The 24510-nt window shown below is 46.9% G+C and overlaps 1 protein-coding gene across 1 annotated transcript in view; it reads right to left on the bottom strand.

Moving 5' to 3' along the window:
- Nucleotides 1–24510, bottom strand: part of LOC146202830 (FAD-dependent oxidoreductase domain-containing protein 1-like) — an 87072-nt gene that overhangs the window by 4785 nt on the left and 57777 nt on the right. Inside the window, exon 8 of the mRNA XM_084588365.1 lies at nt 13459–13563. Within this exon, the coding sequence (XP_084444491.1) occupies nt 13459–13563 (105 nt within the window). The remainder of the gene's footprint in view (nt 1–13458; nt 13564–24510) is intronic.

Below are 24510 nucleotides of genomic sequence, written 5' to 3'. Positions count from 1 at the left end.
AAATCGAGGAGGCTTCGGGTGTCAATGATTTCTTGATCCCTGACGGGGGGGGGGGGGGTTCTTCACCGACGCCGAAGAGGCAAATACCAACCAGAAAGAGGACTTAGACGACTGTCCATCGATGTCCTCGGACTCCGAAGGATCGGTTAGACCCAGGAGTGGACCTAATCAGACATCGGCCCAAGGTCTGGCGAATATTCAAGAGACGAGCGAATTTCCTGCCGCGCCGCCGGTCAATGTGAGCCCCGGACTCGGAGATGCAGTGGACGAAGCCATGGAGACCTCACCACCGCAGCGGGACTGCGAGACCGATATCGACCCACTGCAAGACGAAAATGCGGAGCGTTGGACGCTTGTTTCTTCCAAACGGCGCCCAAAAAAGAAAGGCTCGAAGTTCGCTGTGCAGCAGAGCAACATTTTGAAGCCAGGCGAGCCCCAGAAAGAAATAAAAAACAAGATAGCGCCGAAAGCCGCAGCTGGCAGAGCAGTGATGCACGCGAATGGTGTGACGCGTTGTACATCAAAACAACATCTGGCGGGAGTGCAGCGGCAAATAAAGCCACGTCCTCCACCGCTACCGAAGGATGATATCAGGATCATCTACCGCCCCAAGGGAGGTCTAAAAATCAGCGAAATCCGCGTCGACCAGGCAATGCAAGCCCTCGTCGCAGCCAGCGGAGGAAAGATCAAGGAACAAGACTTCGTCACGAGACTCCGGCCCGGATCGAACATCATGATTGCGAACACGCCTGACCCCGACATCGCCGACATGCTCAGGAAGATCGAGAAGCTCACTATCAATGACCAAACCTATGAAACCAACACCTATCTAGCCCTACCGGATGACCTCAAGTATGCCGTCATCCAAGGCGTTACGCCGGGGCAATCACCGGCCCTACTGAAATCGAGGCTGCGGCTTCGATCTCAAGGAGTGGAGATCCGCGAAGCGAGAATGCTAGGCAGGTCGGAAACTGCGCTCATTACGTTCGACGGCCCGTATATCCCGCAGTGGGTCATTTACAGTTCATGAGAATTCAAAACCTACCCATATCGTCCTACGAGGCAGATCTGCTACGTATGTGGAAAGCAAGGCCACCGTTCAGACGTCTATCCAATGCCGAACACCAAGCTCTGTAGGACGTGCGGCACACAAGACCCACCAGAAGGGCACCAGTGCAAGGCCAAATGCATGGTGTGCCAAGGCGACCACGTCACCAGAGAGTGCCGTCGACGCTTCAAGAATACTGACGAGCTCCGGGGCAGGACGACCAGCGTCCGGCAGTCCGGGCAACAACACTGGCAGCGGCAGCAGCAACAACTGCAGCAGCTGCAGCGGAAGCCCCAGCAGCAATTGCAACAACTGCAGCAGCAGCAGCGGAACTGGAACCTGAGTCAAGAGCGCCGAACCAGGTGGCTGAGCTCGGAGCAGCACCATGGCCGCTCCTCGAGCCAAGGCCGTAGCATAGTGCAAGATCGCAGCCAGAGCCGATCCAGGGATGACTCTTTGCCACCGCTAAACCGGTCAACGGCCAAGCTGAAGCAGCAACAGCAGAAAAAGGGCAGCGTTAAGGTGAGCTGGGGAGCGGGCCCTCCAAACTCACTGTTTACGCACTCGGATCAAAAGAATATTACGCGTAACTCGGAAGAGACTAAAGCTCTAAGAGAGGAGAATGCATATCTCCGTAAAAAATTCGATGACCTCATTAAAGAGATGCAGGCTCAAAGAACAGGGCAGGTACCGTGGCCCCCGATCCCACCGGTCGAAGTGCAAAGACCCCCGCCCCCCTTAGACGTGTGCCCAGAGGAATTAAGACGTTTCACGCAGCATGTGGAGGATTTCACGGTTCGCATCAAAGAACAGTTTTGCCAAACTCATGCAAGATTAGATGCTATGTACGTCAAAACCAACCTATTAGAACAGAAAGTCACGTTAATAGAGCAAAAGTTGCGTGGCAGGACCACGTCAAAAGCCAACATACGCGACGAATAAGAAACGAGGCCCGGGACAGGCTCATACAAGAGCGTCATTTCGGCACTGAAGGCTCCAATCTGAGCAATGCCCAAAGCCATGGCTAAACAAACACTGCTAGAAATCTGGCAATGGAACTGCAGGGGGTACCGCCAAAAACAGGGACTCCTAATGCAGTTTCTACACACCCAAGACTCTACACCCGATATAATAGCTTTACAGGAAACTAACATGACTCCGACACTCAGGGGATATAATTGCTATGATACCGGATGCACGGCAACCTTGGTGAGCAAAAGGTTGGTAACCATAGCCCATGACCCAATTCCCAACACAAAAATTGAGCACTTAATGACGGAAATTATTCCCAAAAAGAAGCATAAGGAAAAGAGTGTCTTTCTCGTAAACCTCTATAGCCCGCCTCGCCAGCGGGATGCAAATTTTCATAAACGCTTTCTAGGGGCCAGCAAACTTGCTAAAAGCAACACGCTGCTCATTGTAGGTGACTTTAACGCTCGCGGACTGCAATGGGGATACCCCACAAATAATCAGAAAGGTATAGAAGTCGAGGATGCGGTGGAAGCGATCCAATGTACCCTCTTAACAGACGAAACTCAACCCACGCACCTTGGCAATTCTGTCTGCCAGGATACGTGTCTGGACTTGACTTTTGCCAGCGGGGCGAAACACGCAACGTGGGAGAATCAGCTGGAGAATCTAGGCAGTGACCATTATATTTTGAAGATCACGATAACAGCCACCAACATCAAGCGCAAGCTCGGCACTACCAAGATCACCAACTGGCCGGCCTTCCACAAGGCATACACGGACCTGGAAGGGGGGATTACATCCATAGATGATTGGTGTCAAACACTCAAAGACATCCAGAAGCAGTACCACAGCCGCTTGATGGAAGCGCACTAGGTGCGGCCTGCTGCGTAGCCCGAAACCGGCGGGAGGCGCCTACTTCTCGTCGCCACCGCCGCGGCGCCACTGCTCGGGGACAGTCTCGCGCTGCTGCGCGTGGAGAGCTGCGCCTGGCTGCGCTTTGAGTGAAGCGTCGGCGTGGTAGGAGCCTGTTATATTAAGGATATGAGAGCTCCGCTTCATACAATTTGGCAACACGAATTCGTATATACTGTCATGTCTTAGTGTGAGCATGTCAGCACTTAGCGCTGCTCGGCAAGGATGTATACTGGAGTGTACCCTGAAAAACTTAATGTGATAGTGGTTCAAGGACACTCGATTGGAGTGCTCGCGTTACCATGATGGTGCATTCGGATCAAGTTGTTTGTCAAATAAAAATGTCAACCGACTAGGAACAATTCAAAGTTGTTCAGCTGCCATGGTAGCCTAATGCATAACTACTTAAGTTGTGAATTTCGTATGTCATTATCATACCGTTTACTCATTCCTGCATACCGCTTTTATACACAGATTGATGTCAACCTGTTCGAAACTGCTAGCGCTGTCCAATAAAAAAAAATTTACTACTGTGAGCAGTCTATGAAAATGCAATAGGTAACCAACCTTTCTATCTCATTCTGACAAATGTTATGGTGAAAATATGAAGGTGTTTATTAGGTAAAATCTAGATGAGAACTTGGCATCTTCGACTTAGTTGGAGACCTTAAACTTTGTACGCCAAAAAGCTATCCGCCATGGCTTCCCGCATTTTGCATGACCGGTCAAAGTAAGCGCGCTTCATAGTGCCAGTCTGCCTCAAGGTGCTACGTATATACGCCAAGCGTTTTGATTACTGTTTTTATTGGCTGCTTGCAAACTGATATAATTTTGCTGGTTTCTAATTTTCAATGGAAGAACAAGCATCGAGTGTTCCTGTTGTGAAACTAATTCTTACCAGTGATCGCAAGAATGTTCACGCTTCAGAGCGCAACTGCAGTCGAGATTCAGCGAGCAGCCGAGTACATGGCCACACACAAAAAAAAAAGAAAATTGCCATTCGCAGACGGAAAACCTTTCTTGAGAGAGGTTTATGCCATAGCCATAAATGTCGCTCCACTGTTGAGTTGACATTTCAAGCCCAGCTCGCTATCAGTGGGTGCAGCAATTTAACGATATCTTGCATAGCTCCTCAGCATGGGCACGATAATTGTTTTCATAGATTAGCTGCAGGCACTGTGTACAGTGAAAAACCAATGCTGAAATCAAAAGTTTACCCAGCTTGCTACTTCGAATGACCTCTTCAGACTTCATTATCCTGTTCATGAAGGTGCTCGTAAGCTGACAAAGCTTCATTTCTTCCTTTGCGGGCTACTTCAAGCCACCATTTTTCTTGGTTTTCATTAACCTGTAACTGGTCCAGTTGACTCATATTTCCTGCAACAGACTCTTGCACCACAGACCTACCGCCTCAAAACCATTACCAAATATCGCATAAATTAAGCAACAACTTAATTTATGCGATATTTGGGAATGGTTTTGAGGTGGCGGTTTTAAGCAACAACAGAGGTGCAGCGGTGGCGTAGCGGTAGAACATCCGCCTCGCATGCAAGAGGACCGGGGTTCAAATCCCGGTGCCGCGCAACTCTCCACCGGATGAAAAAAAAAAAAAAGTCGACGTGTCGATGGAATTGCATAAACAGGTTTGGGGTGCGGCCTGATGCCGGTAAACACCTCCGGCAACACACTCCCTCACCAGAACAGGAGTTGGCCACCCTGGTGCAGTAATTGACCGCAACCTCCTATAATAAGCTCCATAAAACCCCGGCCCTCAGTAACCAGCAGCTGCGGAACAACTGACCATGGCGGCGGTCAGACCTGTGATGCAGCAGGGGGTGCTAAGAATGCCTGGCTCCGCCGGACAGGCCGCCATTGGAAACTGATCCTGGCAACGTTTAATGCTAGAACCCTAGCTAGTGAAACTAGTTTAGCAGTGCTGTTAGAGGAACTAGACGGCATGAAATGGGATGTCATAGGGCTTAGTGAGGTTAGGAGGCCGAATGAAGCATATACTGTACTGAAGGATGGGCATGTACTGTGTTATCGAGGTTTACCGGAGAGGCGACAACTAGGAGTAGGTTTCCTTGTCAATAAGTATATAACGGGTAATATAGATGAATTCTATAGTATTAATGAGAGGGTTGCAGGCATCGTAATTAGGCTTAATAAGCGGTATAAACTGAAGGTTGTACAGGCCTATGCACCTACATGTAGTTATGATGACCAGGCAGTTGAAAGCTTCTATGAAGATGTAGAATCGGCAGTGCGAAAAGTAAAGACACAGTATACTGTACTAATGGGCGACTTCAATGCCAAGGTAGGGAAAAAGCAGGCAGGAGACAAGGCAGTAGGTGACTATGGAATTGGTTCTAGGAATAGCAGGGGGGAGTTACTAGTTGAGTTTGCAGAGCGCAATAACTTACGAATCATGAATATCTTCTTCAGCAAATGGAAGAACCGGAAATGGACATGGAAAAGCCCTAACGGAGAGACTAAAAATGAAATCGACTTCTTAATGTGTTCAACCCCCACCATTATGCAAGATGTAGAGGTAATCGGTAAAGTGCGATGCAGTGACCACAGGATGGCGAGGTCCCGAATTAACCTAAATCCGAAGAAGGAACGCAACAGATTAGTAAGAAAGAAACCCATCAACGAATTAGCGGTGAGAGGGAGGGCAGAAGAGTTCAGGATCTTGCTACAGAATAGGTATTCAGCTCTAACTGAGGATGGCGACATTACCCTAGAAGAAAGGAACAATAACTTCAGAGATATCATTACTGAGTGCGTGGTAGAAGTAGGCGGTAGGATAGTTAGAGAGGATACCAGTAAGCTGTCTAAGGAGACGAAAGATTTGATTAAGAAACGCCAGAGTATGGAAGCTTCCAATCCAATAGACCAGATCGAATTGGCTGAAATATCAAAGCCAATCAATAAGCGCAATGTGGCCGATATAAGGAAGTATAACATGGAGAAAATTGAGCATGCTGTAAAGAACGGGGGAAGCCTTAAAGCGGTAAAGAAGAAATTGGGCATAGGCAAAAACCAGATGTATGCGATAAGGGACAAGGCGGGCAACGTCATCACTAATATGGACAAGATAGTCAAAGTAGCCGAGGAGTTCTATACAGATCTCTACAGTAGCCAAAGTAATGAGATTGGCGGTAAGGAAAAACAGTCAGACGTTCCACCAGTGACAAAGGACGAGGTCAAGAAAGCACTAGAAACTATGAAAAGGGAGAAATCAGCTGGAGAGGATCAGATAACTACAGATTTGCTGAAGGACGGGGGGGATATCGTGCTAGAAAAACTGGCCACCCTGTATACGCAGTGCCTGGTGTCATCGACGGTACCGGAACCATGGAAGAATGCAAACATAATCCTCATTCACAAGAAAGGGGACTCTAAGGACCTTAAATATTACAGACCAATCAGCTTACTGTCTGTTACGTATAAGGTATTTACTAAGGTAATCGCTAATAGAATCAGGACAACCTTAGACTGCAATCAAGCAAAGGATCAAGCAGGGTTTCGGAAATGGTACTCTACTATCGATCATATCCATACCATCAATCAGGTGATAGAAAAATGCTCGGAATATAACCAGCCCTTATACATAGCATTCATTGACTACGAAAAAGCATTTGACTCAGTTAAAACCACGGCGGTGATGCAGGCATTGCTAAATCAGGGGGTAGACGAGCCGTATGTGAAAGTGCTGGAAGATATTTATAGTGGATGCACAGCAACCATAGTTCTGCATAAAGAAAGTAACAAAATTCCCATAAAGAAAGGTGTTAGGCAAGGAGACACAATTTCCCCAGTACTATTCACAGCTTGTTTAGAGGAAGTATTCAGAGACTTGGAATGGGAGCAGTTAGGGATGAGGGTAGATGGAGAATACCTCAGTAATCTGCGATTTGCCGATGACATTGCCTTGCTAAGCAACTCGGGGGATGAACTGCAAATAATGATTGATGACCTAGACAGGAAAAGTAAAAAGGTAGGCTTGAAAATCGATATGCAGAAGACTAAGGTAATGTTCAACAGCCTCGGGAAGGAACAGCAGTTTACATTAGGTAGCGAAATACTGGAAGTAGTAGGCGAATATGTCTACTTAGGACAGGTAGTAACCGCAGATCAGGACCATGAAAAGGAAATAACGAGAAGAATAAGATTGGGATGGAGTGCATTTGGCAAGCACTCGCAGATCATGACTAGCAGCTTACCGGTATCGCTCAAGAGGAAAGTATGCAATAGTTGCATCTTGCCTGTACTCACCTATGGGGCTGAAACGTGGAGGCTAACCAAGAGAGTTCTACTTAAGTTGAGGACAACCCAGAGGGCTATGGAACGAAAAATGGTAGGGGTAACATTAAGAGATAGAAAGCGTGCAGAGTGGGTCAGAGAAATAACTCAAGTTACCGACATTCTAGTGGAAATTAAGAAAAAGAAATGGACATGGGCAGGACATGTTGTGCGAAGAGAGGATAACCGATGGCCGCTGAGGGTAACAAACTGGATTCCAAGGGAAGGAAAGCGTAGCAGGGGGCGGCAGAAAGTTAGGTGGGCGGATGAGATTAAGAAGTTCGCAGGGGTCAAGTGGATGCAGCTAGCACAGAACTGGGTTAAGTGGAGAAATATGGGAGAGGCCTTCGCCCTGCAGTGGGTATAATCAGGCTGATGATGATGATGATAAGCAACAACTTAATTGGTAGTGATAAACAAAAATTGAGATTCTCAAGTCTCCTTGCAGAGCCTCGTTAGCGTACCCACACTTTGCTACCTGCTTATTCACTGTATCCCTTAATTACTTCCTCTGTCGCATATCATTATAATACAGCCTTAAGCCACCGCATTATATGAAATAGCACCCTACACATACGTATATAAAGCCCCTCTTTACAGAAGCCGTACGAGCATGCCCAATAGGAGTATAGTGTGCCCGACTTGGAATCCTAAGGGTCCCACTTTCAATTCCCATTTCACGCTTACGTCTTATTGACTCTCTCTGGTTTGGCAGCTCCTGCCACATTGAACATGTCATGTGTTCTAATTGCGCCAAAAGTGTCTGGTCACATCACCAACAAAAGTGCCTCTTGCCAGATAAGTATTTTTCAGACTTTCCGCCGACAGAGCGGGCGCCGGATTTTCTGTGGAACGGGGCTTTCCAGTTTATCGCATCGGCTCAAACAGTCTCAAGAGTATAAACAAATGTTGTATGCACAGGCTACTTTGCTTGCAAGGCCACTCAGACTAGCGGCAAAATTTAGTACAAATTGTATGCTTATATGAAAACAAAACCATAGTACCTTTTTTGACATGTCCTCGCAACATAACCTGCAAGAAAAGCTTCTGGTGCTACTTAATCATGTTCATCTACTTCACACATCGTTAAAAATCCTAGTTCGCTGGCCAGCTCCCTGTAACTAAATAGGTTAAACAACATGACGAGAACATAGGAAAAGAGGACGACACAACTAGCGCGGTTGTGCCGTCTTGCTCTCCTGTGTTCCAGTCACGTTTGTGCAGTCAACCTATAATTAATCACCAAAAAGTCCAATCTGCTGCCCCTTGCAGCAAATTCTACGGCAGTTGGTAGGGCATTATGCTTCAGCATCTGGACTTTTTAACCTCAGCGCCGCTTGCATTCCAGAGGAAGCGAGTGCATTTCCACTCATCGCTGCTGCCTTTGCATGAAGCGAGCGCAACAGATAAAATTAGAGGGTCTCTTAGATGTCTCTTAAGCGGAGGACGGCGAAAGCCTACCCTTCTCCTGCGTTTGCCTCTCATCGTTTGCCACAGTTGCAGTCATTTCAAGTCGTCGTTTGATATGTTGGTAGTTTCCCAGTCATGATGAGTCTGCCTGCGTAGTCATTGTAGTCCTTACCCCTCATAACTAAGCAGGTTACTCATTTAGAATCAGTAGAGGTCATTACAAGTCGCCGTTTGACACATTGGTAATTTCGTAGTCATTAGCAGTAATGATGAGTCATGCCTAGCTATTATAGTCATTAACACACACCGGTAAGCATTTTTACTCATTTTTAATCAATTGCGGTCATTACATGTCATAGTTTGACATACTGGTCATTACAAATCATTTTAGTCATTATTAATCATTATTAGTCATAGCATTAGTCATTACCTCCATGAATGTCGATTATCTTTAGCGTGCTTAACGTTAGCGTGCTTGCACACGCACACACAAAAAAGTCTACGTTGACCACGCATACGCGAAGCGAATGTGTCCAGAAAGAAAGCGAACCGAGCGCTCAGAGCAGGCGACCCCGGTGGCGACGTGTCCCCGAACAGTGGCACCCTCAGCAGAAATAGCGGGCCCAACAGTAAACTCCCCAAGGATGCGCTTGCCCATTGATGGCAGCGCGACGTAGCAGGCCGCACACAGTGCACTTCCATCGAGCGGCCGTGGCAGTACACTCAGGAAGTGGATCGCACCGAGCAAACACCAGAGGTGGACCCTCGGCTCCTCAGGCTATGGGAGGCACGCCGAGAGCTCACCAAGCGCTGGAAGAAGCAGCGCTTTAAGAGGAAACTCAAGCTGAAGATTGCAGAAGTCACCAAGATAGCGGAGGAGTATGCAGCTCAACTGGCCAGGCAGAGCTGGCAGCAGTTCAGTAGCTCGCTGGACGGCACCCTCAGCACGGCCAAAACGTGGCGTATACTCAAGACCCTCCTTGACCCTATCCAAACCAGGGCCGAAAGCGGGAAAGCTATACGCAGACTCATCCACACCTTCGAGGGTACGGAGGAGGAACTGCTAGATAAAGTAAAAGAGAAATGCTACGGCACGACCTTGCCTGCAGCATACGCGAAACCATACCTGGGGAGACCGAACACCCACCTGGAGAGGCCGATCACCAGGGAAGAAGTGTTCGCTGCCATAAAGGTATGCACATGCAACACTGCGACGGGTGCAGACAAGACCCATAATGCACAAACGCAACCTCAGCGACGAGGCGGTCGACCAATTGACCACCTTCCTCAACGGGCACTGGGCCGCAGGAACGGTTCCTGAAGAGTGGAAGCATGCAGAGGTTGTAATGATCCCAAAACCGGGTAAGAAACTCCAGATCGAAAACCTCCGGCCTATCTCACTCACCCTCTGCCTAGGCAAGCTCTACGAGCGTGTCGTTACTCGGAGGCTCCAAAATTACATGGAGGACGAAGACCTGTACCCCCCCCCCCAGCATGTTCGGCTTCCGAGCTCAAGCTCTACGAGTGTGTCGTTACTCGGAGGCTCCAAAATTACATGGAGGACGAAGACCTGTACCCCCCCCAGCATGTTCGGCTTCCGAGCTCACCTCTCCACCCAGGACGTCCTAATACAAGTCAAAGAGGAAGTCCTCACCAGTGTCCTGAGCGTAGGCGAGAACGCGGTCATGGCCCTCGACATTAAAAGGGCCTTTGACAACATTAGCCACGCGGCTGTAATGGAAGGACTCGACAACCTCCACTGTGGCAAGAAGATTCACAGCTATGTGAAGGCCTTTCTCTCCCACCGAACTGCAACGGTTGGGCTCGGAGACCTTCGCAGCGATAAATTCTCGACCCCCAACAAAAGCACACCTCAAGGATCCATCATCTCACCACTACTTTTCAACGTGGCTATGATCGGACTCGCTAGACAACTCGAGAAGATCAAAGGCATACAGCACGCCATGTACGCTGACGACTTCACGGTCTGGGTTACCTCCAGGTCGCTCGGCCAGAAAGAAGAACGACTGCAAGCAGCAGCTACCTGCGTGAAAGAATATGTCCGTGCACGAGGTCTTGCCTGTTCCATAGAAAAATCCGAACTTCTGCGAGTTCACAAAGGGAAACACAAAGAAAGGACCCTCAATGTGTCCCTCAAAGGACAGCTACTTCCCGAACGAGACAAGATACGAGTCTTAGGAATGTGGCTCCAGAGCAATCAGCGATGCGGCCATACGCTAGGCTTTCTCAAGCAATCGACCACTCAGGTCACCAGGATAATCATGCGCGTGTCGCAGAAGCGGAGCGGTATGCAAGAGGGGGATACCCTGTGCCTGGTTCAGAGCCTGGTACTCAGTCGCATGAGCTACGCCCTCTCGTATTTCAACCTCAACAAAGGAGAAGTTGAAAATGCAGATATCATCATCCGCAAAGCTTACAAGACAGCCCTGCGCCTACCAATGAACACCTCCAACGCAAAACTACTAGCTCTTGGCGTTGACAACTCCTTTGAAGAGATCAAAGAAGCTCAACTGGTCACGCAGATAGCCAGGCTCCAGCAGACTCCTACAGGGCGCTCGCTTCTTAGGCGACTGGGGCTAGGTGGAACTGCGGAAATCGAGAATCGTACTGCGAGCATACCGGACGCAATTTGCCAGACGCTAAAGGTTCATGGACCCCAACTTGCATGTGGCCCGTAGGGCAGCCTGGGCGAAGTATGTACAACAAAATCTAGCTACAAAATCCACAACAGTATGCACGGACGCGGCTCCATATACAGGAAGCTCACATAACAACACAGTGGCGGTAGCTATTGATTCCAACCTAAAGAAATTAGCTAGCGCCTCAGTCAGGGACTGCACGGTAACCGAAGGGGAGGAGCTGGCCGTTGCTCCAGCGGTGGTAGCCGGGTATCGAAGCAATACGTCCCTTAAACATTCTTACAGATTCGAGAGAAGCGTGCCGTAACTACATGAACGGCCGCATAGGTCGCGCCGCACTCCCAATTAGACGGTCTACCCGAGCGAGTCGGCCCTACATACTCAGACATTCTGAACTACTATAAGGGGGTACGGATCCGCTATCCGCCGCCTCATCGGGATCTAAAACAACAAGAGGCAGTGTACTGGCAAAGACTGCAGACAGGAACATTCCCTAACCTGCATATCCTAAGTAAGATTTACCCGTCACAATATCAGGACACCTGCCCATGGTGTGATAGCAAACCTTCGTTATACCACATCACGTGGCAATGTAGAAATAACAATAGCTTTCGTAAAGACTCGAGTGCGGAACAGTGGGAGAGCCGGCTCTCCAGCGGCGATCTGGATTGCCAACTAGGTCTGATCCAGCACGCCCAGCGAGCAGCGAAGCCCTGGAATAGGGGCACCGACCCTGTGAGAAGACGGAAGATGGACCTCTTCTGCTACTAGCACAAGGCCTTCCTAGCGAAATTAACGTATTTCCTATCCTATCCTATCTGTTCACGTCCTAAGTAATGACTTGCATTTGGTGAACACTGAACAGACAAACTTTACCCCAAAGAAATCACATTTAAAGGAAATCTGCTGAATATAGTCCTAAACCTTCAACAACGGAGCAGCTAGCATGAACAGCTGCAGCCTTGTCACTTTGTTCCACAATATGACAGCCCGGGCTCATCTTAGCATTTAATGAAACTGACATTGACCAAAACCTGAAATATGATTACGATGAAAGTAAGACCTTGCTTCTTACTGACAACTGAGCATTCTGATGCCAATGGATTGAGGATCTGTACCCTCATTCCATCAAGGTTAGTCCTGTCACAAAGAGAGGCTTTGTCCATGAGATTGCCATGCAAGACTAGAAATTACCAGCAGAAAATTATTCGTTTCAATACATTACAGCCACTTTTATGCCGCGCAAATTACATTTTTACACAACTTCAAATGATCTTAGTGATTCTGACAGACTGAATGGCCTTGAGCCGCATGTGTTAGCCAATTTAATTTGTTGATGCCTTGAAAACGCTGAGCTGATAGTGCTGAAAATTTTTCTTAGGGTTTGAACTTAGGAGCAAACACTTGGCATTTTCATACAGCTGAAACAAGTCTATAAGGCAGTTTTGCTGTCTGCAGATTGGACTTGATGCAGCACACCAAGAAGCACTGCAACAGAGCCTCCCACATGATGACAAACCAAGACAGCTGCACATATTCACTAGATCTAAAATGGTTCAATACTTACCGTTGTATCACAGTTTACAGAGCAATTACTTGGTTCTGTACTTCACAAACTTTCTTTTGTTTGTTAAAGTAACAAGGCAACAATCTGGTGACAGCCTGTTCCCAATCCACGCAAGCCTGAGAGCAACAATGCAAGGTACACTGTTCCATAGAAAATAATACCTAGCTACACTTTGCTTTCAATCGCAGTAAGAATAATTTGCCTCAGTGTGTCTGGTTACCGTAACCTTCTTCAAAATTTACTGTTTACCAGGACAAACACAATATAACAATTTATAAACAGTTCCATAGTATTCTTTTATCTTCTATTTTCTGTACTTTGCCATCAGCTGAACCAATGCCATGTTCCGTGTTCACCCTTTGTTACTGCTCAAGCTCTGCAATAGTGTGGGCGTGGCATCATGTCAGCCAATGATTTAAGGTAGGCAATACAACAATGGAAGTGAATTGGTAAAAAAAAATCAATATTGTCAACATACTGCTTTTTTTTACCCTGCACAATATAATGGCATATTTAGCACCTTTGATGCAGATTCTAAACCAATAGCTGCAAAAAATAAAACCTGGATAAACAGTCTTCACCTTTACTGAGTTGAAAGCTGGAATCCTTTCAGCAAGTGTTGGCCAGATAGCTTTATCAAAAAAAGAATAATCCACATCCAAATTTCCAACATCGGGCTCTTCTTCCTGGAATAAAAAGAAACCATAGATTATTACACACTTTCCTTCCCTTGTACTACATTTAGTAAAGCCTCTTTAACCACAAATTAAACGAGCCATTCACATTACATTCTTAAAGCGGCTGCAAAAAGCAGCTTTGATAGGAAAAGTAAAGCCTCATTCAGAAGCTGCGATTGTTCAGGAAAATTCTGAATTCTGAGGGCCCCTGACCCTGACCCCGACCCTTCTCACCGTCGAAAGAGTTTTGCTTCCTTCCAATAGTTTGAGTCATTATCCAAGGAAAATACCCCTGCAAGCACCTTCAGTACAAACACTTGATAATACCAAATGCAAACGTTGCAATCATGAAAGTTTTCAGTACTTAACACATTCGTGCACTCTCCTAGGCAATTTGTTTGGCATAGCAAACTGACTAACATTAACATCTGTAAGATGCGTCCAAAACCTATAGACCAGATTTTTTAGCCACTCCCAGCCGTGGCCATTTTCTGCCAATTGGAGTGTCGCTGTTTGGGTGCTTCCTTTAGGACTGCAGGGCCACGGTATCACTGCGGCCGTGCCTGCCCAGTACATTTAGCTAGCGTTCCAGCTCTGCAGAATATTGCCAAAAATACCATCGCACGGTTGTGTTGGAGCAAGTTTATTTGCGTTGTCGTAGAGTCAAAATCGACTCGTTATTAGTGGGATTTAGTCTGACGTTCACATTAACTGTGTTGGAGGTCAGCACGAAACCGCACTATAATGCTGCCGTTTCGGTGCCTTACTGACGAGAAAACGTTTGTGAACAATTGCAAACATTACCCTTGCATATGACTCATATATAATTCCACTTCTAATGAGCTCTTCTTTCTTACTGCCAGCCATTTCGAACCTCACCAATTAAAATGTGCTATCGTTTGCATGGTGTGTGCCAGTCACATCAACAAATTATCGCTGTGTGCTCATCTGAGTGGACAAGCTAACAGCAGACAAGTTTTGTTGCGCTTTATTTATAAACATCACCGCATTAGGATCGTTTTTTTTTTATCCCTGGAAAATTTAGTGCCTATCAAATCGTAGAGCCTGCATGTCAAGCATGATACATCTTTTTAAATCCTGCATGTACACTGTCGTACATGCAAAACAAGAAACAGCAGCAAAGAAATGCTAGTTGGAGCATAAGAACTCAGTTTTCACTTGGTATACAGAGTTTAGCATCCGATAGTGGCATCGGCTATGAGGTACGCCGTAGTGGAGTGCTCTGGAAACTTAACGACTACCTGGGGTTCTTTAACGTGCACTGACATCACACACTACACAAGCGCCTTCAGCTTCGTCTTCATTGAAGGGCGGCCGTAGCTTCCGTGATCGAACCCATGTCTTTGGGCTCAGCACTCAAGAACCCTAACCACAAACCACCGCTGGAGGAGATAACACCGTTTCTCTATTTCTTTTAAGCTTTGAACAAATATTAACACAATAATGGCTGAATACAAATATATTATATTTCAATGCTAACGGCAGGCGTGAAAGAGCTGTTTAGCCATTTGGGCCAGGTAACGAAATCGTGTTTGCTGCGTCTCAGGAAGATACTAACAGCAAAAAGCTACTACGCCTAACTGTTCTGCATGCCGACTTCTCTCTGAAATAAAGAAATAACAATTTGAATTTCCTACATTCATACTTACACTCCCTTAAATAAACTGTCACACCATGGAATCAAATCCAAAAATCTACATCCTCATGCACAAAATAAAAAAAAGTTAGAAACAAAACATGTACATTTATTACATGTGAAGGGCAGCCCCAGAAAAAAACGCCACCGCTGCACTTAAGTGGCGATTTACAGTTCGCAACTTGTATGGTAGACTACCCTCGTATATAACGTCAACGAGAGGACAATGTGCTTCAAAATGCTGTAGTACTCTCTGGAACAGGGACAAATGTGAGTAGCGAGGCACAACACACCCCTACATGCATAGGTGGTAGATAGAGTTAAGGACAGAATTGAAGAACAATCGCTCATGAACACGCATTCAACGCGAGGCATCCGCGCGACCCACAGTCCCCTGGCCGCGCGCGTCTAACAGATGGCGCCTGATATAGAGAGTAGGAGCGCACTAGCATCCTGCATGTGAGGGTAAAAAAAAATCTGGTCTATACTAAAGGTCAACTTGCTGTGGCTACGCTGCGAAAGCTATCAAGTTGAAACGCAACAATTCACTCTGTGGCAGGATACTGTCCCTCCAGAAATTTCATGGATCTTAAAAACCTTAAAAACAAATAAAGAGCAAGCTAACAAAAAAATTTGATGTGAACAGCGAATGATTTTTATGTAGGGGGAAAAGTAACTAGATACCTGCGAAAAATCTGCAGATGATGTAACAATGAATAATTTACTTGAAACAAAGTTTTCAGGTAGTATTCCCTCATTTTCTTTCTTTAATAATTCTGCGGAGACACAAAAGTGTTATTGTTGGCACAACACAACGTGACAGCTCAAGAAACAAAGGAGAACAACGCATAATGTGAGTGGCCCTAGCTCTTACATTTACCCTCGCAACACATAGAGAGCAGTACTGGAAGAGGGATTTTGCTCAAATGCCGCTTCGTCTGTGAGATTTAGTCTGCCGAGAGATGTAGCACTCTCATGGGTTCCACCATACTCAAACCTGCCATGGGTTCCATAAATGCATTTCAACAACAATAATCAGTGGAACGATTTCGACACCAATATTTTGATCTCAGCCCTTCTGGAACGAACGCTAGACTGATATGAGCCTCTAGCTTTGACAGATAGTCAAAATTTCACATTAAAATGTTTGATGATGTTTTAACGTATTCACAAGAGTGGCAGTCATATCCACAGATGTTTAAAGTGCATTTTTAATAAGAATGCTGGATAGCTTTAGTTTCAAAAACCTTCATACAACTTCTCAAATGATGTTCAGTGTGTTTACACGACACAAATTTTATTGCTCATGTTGATGCAATCACATCACTGCAGTGACGCGAGTGTTCACAACTGAACTCCGAAAATGCAACTATACTACTACCAGAGAGATTGCGCGAACTGTGCACTACCAGATATAGAAACACGATCGTGCACTGAAGCGCTTTTATTTCCAATTTCCACTTACTTTTTAAATCTCATATGGCCTAGCAACCTAGTAAACAGAAATTGTGCACAGCCGAAGTAAAGTTGTCTCTACAAGCACGCCTACACCTGCCCAGCTCCAAGCCGTTTCAGCGCACGTTTCATTCTCATCATGAAGATAAAAAAAAACTGGCAGCAGTTTAACCGAGTTTGATGAGCAACACAGTCTCGACCCTGGTTCACTGCGAGCCTAGCCTCTCATTCTTTCAACATTTCTATATCTCATTTCACTTGCTTTTGTTGTCGCTTCTTGGAGAATTCGGTTTAGTTTGGTTTGGTTTACGAGGTTTAATGTACCAAAGTGACTCAGGCTATGAGAGAAGTCATAGTGGAGGGTTCAGGAAATTTCGACCACCTGGGGTTCTTTAACGCGCACTGACATTGCACGGCACACGGGCGCCCCGTTTAAGCGGCCGCCGCAGCCGGAATTCGATCCCGCATCCTTGGGCACAGCACAGCACCCTAATCACTACACAACAGCAGGGCTCTTGGCCCAGTTGTGTATCCGATGAGCTGTATCATCAGGATAATCTGATTTCTTTCTACATTTGCAATACTGCCGATGTGCAGCATTGTAAGCTGCACTGTCTTACGGTCCCGATGATTGGCAAAGCAATGCCTGCATCTTTTATCAAAGGTGTGGGGATTCTCACGGGGCTCCGGCTCCGCTCTGAGAATCGAGGCCACACCGCTAGCTCTGGCCACAGCCGTGGCCGTGAAGAACGTCACACCAAGGCAAACATAGCCAGCGGGCCAAGCTGTTTATTGGGAATGCACGATGTTCTTCCTCAGTGTCATAGCAGCATCCGCGCGCTACGGCGTCGCGGCGTCGTCTCCCTGGGTGCTGTCCACTGAGATGAGAGGGGAGGAGGTAGGAGGGGCTGTTCTCTCACCCCCACCCTCTTCGCCACAGCGCCAGGGGAAGGAGGCCACGAGGGGAAAGATGAGGGCTCCCCGAGAGATAGAGAGGGTGTTCGCCGCGTCGTGCGGGCGAGGGAAACGTTGAATTCCCACAAAGGTTATCACTGATGTTACTGTGGACTGACTTAGCTGCTAAGTGTTGGTAGTGGTATTTAAGCTTGAGGGGGGGAGGGGGGGGGGGGGGGGGTAAGCTGAAGGTCAAAGTTATGCATACAACAAGGTGGTTGACGTTTCCTTGAGTAAAGCTATCACTATAAAAGGGCAGTAGCACTGGCATTTATTTACATTCTTCATTAGCTTTCTCACAGCATTCATGGCCAACTATCAGCAGCACTGTGGCACGATGCAGTGAAGCACCCCGTGGCGTACTGCTTTCTTTTCATGACATCCAAGAGCCAAGCGGCCATGGCGGCTGTTGAAAAGGTCGGCGACGAATTTCATGCCGGGCCTAGCACTATCACGTGCGTGCTTTTGCCGTGTGCTGGCGATCGGCCGTATGAGGAAAGTGCAGATTAAATTAATGTTACAAGTGCGAAATCGTGCATGTCAAGCATGTCAAGCACTGTCACAATATTCGACCACTAGTTATAGGGATACGTTCGAATAGTTGTTCGGTCTCACTTTGAAAAACAATGTGTAATACAACTCAAATACAACAGACACTAAGTACAAACTATATGAAAATTTCATTATGTACAAGCCCCTCTTTTGCGACTGTCACGGAAGAAGTGCGCAGCGAACAAGCATTGGTTTTAGTCTCGGTTTCACTTTGTCCCAGACTAGTACACATTACAGAATTGATTACAGGTATCAATTACAGTCGCGCAAAAGTAACTCAACAATTACAGAAAAGTAATCGATAACTGTTGTGTTACTTTCCTTTGAATAGTTTATTTATATAACACAAGCGCATACAGACAGAGAAACTGCGGACTGCGTGGCATACCGCATAATATGCCATTCAACAATACTTTTTCAAGAGGAGCTGTTTTTCCATGTTATCTTCGCTAATCCTTCCACATTTCCTTGTGAAAAGATCTGCAGCTACGCTAAACGCTCTCTCAATATATGCTCTGGAGGGAAGGGTGGTATTATAGCGAATGAAAACCAGCTCGTGGTTGTGCAAAGCTTCGAGGCTCGTGTCTAAGAACCGGCGCGCTTCGCTGCTGCTGGCGCTCTGGCTACGAGTTGTGGGCAGGGCCAACAAAAAGCGGAAAAAATCGTCTGTAGGCAATTTCGCTGGAACATCAGATGCGGATTCTAAAGTGGAACCGTAGCATGGACGGTTCAATTCATCAGCCAACAGCTGGTGGACCTCCAGGTGTCTCTCTTCATTAGTCACCCACTTAGCCTTAAATCGAGGAATTGCAACGAATGCCAGCAGAAGCTCGCGCTCCTTGAAGAGGTGGCCGAATCTGTATCGTAGTTATAAATAATAATAATAATAATAATAAAAAAAAAGACGACCCGGAAAACAGTCCCAACTTGCAGTAATGAGTTTTCTTATTAAACATATTGTTACGGGGAAGATCCACAAGCGATAGCAGTTCGTACAACAAGCGTTGATGGCAGCTCAGATCTGTCCACCCTCGGCATCGTCGTTTTAGGCAGTCTGTCGCACTTCATCGTCCTCTGGAACACAACCAGCGAAAACCACTAACACTTACCCCCCCCCCCCTCCTTCCCTCCCTTTGGGAAAAGCATAGTCCTGGTGCATTTTACGTTAATGAAATAGAACATGAATTATAGGACTTGAGACGGGACACGTGCAAAATTTTGGAGGGTGGCGCTGCGGATGAGGATTCCGGATGCACAGGTTCAACTTTGTATGTGACATCGGTCACAGGGCACAAAGCATGGCATGGGCCTGTGTAGCAGGGCAAAAGTTTTTCGCACTACTCCACTCGACGGCACGGAAGCCACAGCAAGACGAGAGATCCGGGAGTGTAGTGCACATCACGGTGGCGACTGTTGTACCGGCATTTTTGGGAGTCTTGGGATGCAGAGAACCTGGCAAAGAGCAATCCGGCGGGCATCATGAGCGCAGACGACGGCATCACTGGCTTAAAGGGCAACTCCGGAGGTTTTTTGACATTCGAATATTCAAATAAAAATTTTACTGCAGATTCTCCTCTCCGTCCTGACGCATTCTACAAAATTTGGGCGCCGTACAATAATCCGTTCATGTGCAACACGACTTTAAATTATGCTGTTTTCATGGCTTAAATTGAGACTATTTCTGCCGGCAACATTGAGTTTTTGACGTCACAAACAGTATGCTGGCGTTACTGTCCACTTTCCGCATGATTATGAAATTGTGAGGCTTATATTGAACTACCTCAGACATTTTATGCAATGCTTCATGATTTCCATACGTTATTTTCACCATCCAATGCGCGTACGTGTGTTTTTCTAATACTGAGTGTGACGTCACCATTTCGTCAAGTGGGACGTCGTTTCTGGCCGTGAAAGCAGTTTCGGTTTCGATTTTCTGTTTTTCCTTTTTAAAAATACTTCTAATTGGAATTTCGAAAAACTGTTTTTTGTGTTGGAGTCAGGACGTGCCGAGGAATGTAATTCAACCAAAAACACAAAATGATGAAAAAACCACCGGAGTTGACCTTTAAGTACTGGTGGCGTCTGCCGTAGGTAGTGAGGTGTCGAAGGGCAGCAACGGGTATCTGCCAAAGAGCAGGTAAAATTTACAGTATTCAGTGGTAGAATGGAGAGATGAGTTGTAGACGAACGTCACACAGGGTAGATGAACGTCCTAATCCCGATGGTTGTCAGACACATACATGGACAGAATGTCTGTGGGTGTACGGTTTAGATGTTCCATGAGGCCGTTGGTCTGGGGGTGATAGGCGGTGGTGAATTTGTGGCGGACGGAGCATGAATGGAGAATTCCGTCAACCACCCATGAAAGGAAGCAGCGGCTACGGTCGGTCAGTAGTTCACGAGGGGCCTCATGATGAAGAATCACGTTTTCTAGAAGGAAGTCAGCGATGTCTATGGTGCAGCTGGTCGGGACGACTCAGGTTATAACGTACCGCATGGCGTAATCGGTGGCAACGGCGATCCATTTGTTCCCAGAGGCAGTAATTGGGAACAAATGGGTCAGTCGATATGAGGATCAGCTGCAAGTGACCTAAACGCAAAATTGTGGGTTTCTTTATACGCTGACACAGTTCACATGCGCCAACGTAGCAACGCTAGATGGAGCGGTAGAGCCCTGGCCAGCACTACATTGCCGCATGTGAACTGTACGGGGACGAACTGTAAGAGGGGGGGGGGGGGGGGGGGGGCGGGGTATCTGCTACCAAGAGAGGTTACGGGGAAGGTCCACAAGCGATAGCAGTCCGTGCAACTAGTGTTGATGGCCGCTCAGATCAACAAACTATCATCTGTAACTGGAGCTCTGACCCGATGCCGCGATTTGTTGCCAACAAAACTTAAGTTACAAATTTATAATGCGCTCTTCCTGTCTCACATAAATTACTGTAGCCTAGTGTGGGCAACTACTACGAAAGGTAACATCGCCAAACTACAGAACCTGCAGAAAAGGATTATAAGAAACGTGGCAAATATAGATTATTTTTCTTCAACACAGACTGCATTAAAAAAATACAGCATTATTAAACTTGAGTACTGATATCATTTTTTAATCTTACGCTCATTTTATTTCTTCTCTGACAACTTTAGGAAATTTATAACAGCTACTGCATGTTTAGTATCAAACCAGGACCGCGTACATACTCGAAGTACCGGATTATGGTTTATTACAAGGTTTCGTAATAACTATAAATTCCAGACGTTGCATTACAATTTGTCATATATCTTAAATAAATACCGTATGGCGCAAAATCCCACTCTAAGCGATGTCCGATCACTTTTTCTTAGTATGGAATAGGATTTTTTATTCACTTGGTTTCGTAGCTACTTTCTATATATTCATGAAAATTGTGTTCCAGATAATTTAAACTATTTTATACGTATTTGTCTCATACATTGTAAATACTTTCATCTGCCAAACTGTTTGCTGTTGTGAATTTCTTTTCTTTTTTTTTCTTTTTTCTATATGCACTGGTATGCCATTTCATTTGTTTTGCACTGTTGTTCGCACTCTCAAATTATTGCTCTCAAATGCCATATTTTTGCTTCTGCTTTGCTGTTGTCCATTAGTAGTTGTACCACCATCTGCCAAGTGATAGGGTTCCACGGCCTCGTCAAGCTGTTATAACAGCTTTTAGTCGCGGGACCCGTCCAAGACGTTTTCTGGGCAAATAAAGAAATGAATACCGCTAGAAATTAAGCGGAACGTTTTAAGTGAGCACAAGGACGGCGTAAAAGTGTGCAACTTGGTGTGCAAGTACGGTCTGATGCAACCGACAGTACCGACAATCATCCGCAACGCGCTCGAGATTAAGAATGAAAGTGATGCCAGTGCTGCCCATGCAGTGGACGACGGCCAAGAAAGGGTTTGACACTGGGCCTACAAAGATGTAGAACAGGTGCTTTACCAGTGGTTCTTGAACGCCCGTGCAGCGAACCTGTGCATTAATGGCCCAATCTTAGCGAAAATAGCGAAGCACTTTGCATACCTCCTGCGCAACACCGATTTCCAACCTGATACAGTCGAACCCGGATATATCGAATTTTGGTTATATCGAACTCACGGAATATCCCCTTGAAAATCCCATGTAAAAGTATAGGAAAGCCACGTCATATATTGAACTCAATTTCACTGGTCGTTCGATATATCGAACTCCGCACCACGCACTGGAAAGTGTGCCTTCCCCAAAGACGATCGCATCACCCTCGGCCGTTTGCCGCGTGACGTTTTCAAGCCCCGCGCGGAAGGAATGAGAGGGGACAGTTCAGCTAGGGCAGCGCCGCGGCCATTCCCAAAAAGCGCGCATCTGCGGTTATCGTTTCCCACGCGCCAGCACGTGACATTTGCAAGCCATGTGCGTGAATGAACCAGAGAGAACCGGTGGGAACAAGAGGGGAAAAGCGCGACAGAGCGAAGCGCAAGGGTGTGCCCATTCTTTAGCCGAACTATCTCTCTCTTTCCTCTTTCTCGGCCTTTGTTCGCAGTAGCACGCGCTACGCATGCGCCAATCCAGCTCAGCCCGTTTTCAGACAGAACGTCGGACACTTTCTCCAACGTGTGTTGCGAACCCTCTGCGCGCGGCGGCTCGGCTGATGTGGCTATGGCGCCTGCGGAAGTTAAGAAATAACAGATTTTTTTTTTTTTTTTTGCGAGAGTCGTTTGCTTCTATCGTTTTGCTGGTTGTGCTGTACGTGCGGCGTAGCGTAAGATATGATGTTACGAAGCGGCTTTTTTTTTTCTTTTTTTTTTGGGAGAGCCGTTTATCCTTGCATGCATGAATCAACGAAAGCACGCAGTCAGCTGCGATCATGACACCGGCTTTTAGCGTTTTTCGCTTCAAACAGCATTTGCAGCCACTTTATCACGCTTTCCAATGATTTTGTGGCAGTAGACTATGCCGGCCCCAAGCGCGGCGTGATAAATCGAACCAGGCTTGCGCAATCAAGAAGTTCGCTCCCCGCCGCAGCAGGAGCTATCAAAAGATAAACGCGCCGTGACGTTATCGCTGCGCAGCATCTTGGCACGCTGCCAAGAAATGAGCTGTGGATGAGACGACCGAAACGGAGTGCGACATGCAAGCGATAACACTGGCGATTTCTGCCGCGGCGACACAGAAACCTTGTTGTGAGCTGCCGCGGTGGCTCGTACGGATGCAGTTCCAACAAGTTGGAAATTTTTTGCTCTGTCGCTGCCGCTCGTCACTGAGATCGCTTAATCGCTTGCATGTGAGCGAGCTGGCCTTAACGCTTTTATTTTTTTCCAAATTCTCGAGTGCAAAAGTGGAGGGTGGGTTCATTATGCGAGTGAGTTGATTACGCGATAAATACTGTATCGGTTTTCGCATTGTAAGTGCCATCCCAAGCCGATTTCTGTATATCGAATTATCAATATATCGAACTATTTCGCGATCCCCTTCGAGTTCGATATATCCGGGTTCAACTGTAGTGGCTGGATTCAGCGGTTCAAGGAGAGACATGGAATCATCTACAAGGCAGTCGTGGGCGAGGCAGGATCGCTTAATGTAAACGCTAGGCAGAAGTGGCTTGAGGAAACACTGCACTGCATCTGACAAGCATACGTGGACCGGGGCTTGTACAATGCGGACGAGACTGGGCTCACTAGTACTTGCGTGCGAGCTAGTTGGTCAGATGACTCTGAAGACCTCTGGCACATCATTTGGTGTGAACGTCTTGCTGGATCTCTTGTGTGTGTGTGTTGTGTTTGTGAGTAACTATGCAGCGCCAGAGGTCTTCAGAGACTGGACTGTTTTTCCAGATGCTACAAATTGCGCGCGACTGTTTCCTTTCATGTCAACATAGACGGCAGCGACAAGTGCCCAGCCTTTGTCATAGGGAAATCCAAGAATCCCCTCTGTTTTAGTGGTGCCGCGAGGATCTAGGTTTGCTGCTGTCATAACGAGAAAGCATGGATGATGCACGAACTTTCCGCGAGTGGCTGGACAAGTTCGATCATCGGATGCAGCTCGAATGCAGAAAGGTGGCACCAAACAGCTCAGTTTTTTCCTCCCACCTAACACCACTGCAGGCTTGCAGCCTATGGATGCAGGCGCGATTGCTTGCTTCAAAGCACTGTATCGCCGACGTGTTTTGAGCAGGCTCGCACTGAACCTCGGCATTTCTGTCCGAGAACGCGGACTGGTGCCAGACTTGAAGATTTCGCTCCCTATGGCAGTGCAGTTCACTTTTGGAGCATGGGCAGAAGTAAGCTCCTCCACCATCATGAACTGCTTAAGGAAGGCGAGCTTCGCTGGGGATGCTGGCGA

The sequence above is a fragment of the Amblyomma maculatum genome, chromosome 1 (assembly GCF_055883805.1).
Source record: "Amblyomma maculatum isolate TAMU_Amacu chromosome 1, ASM5588380v1, whole genome shotgun sequence".
Classification (NCBI taxonomy): Eukaryota; Metazoa; Arthropoda; class Arachnida; order Ixodida; family Ixodidae; genus Amblyomma; species Amblyomma maculatum.
The sequence above is the reverse complement of the archived record's forward strand: the minus strand, read 5'-3'. Positions and strand labels throughout refer to the sequence as shown.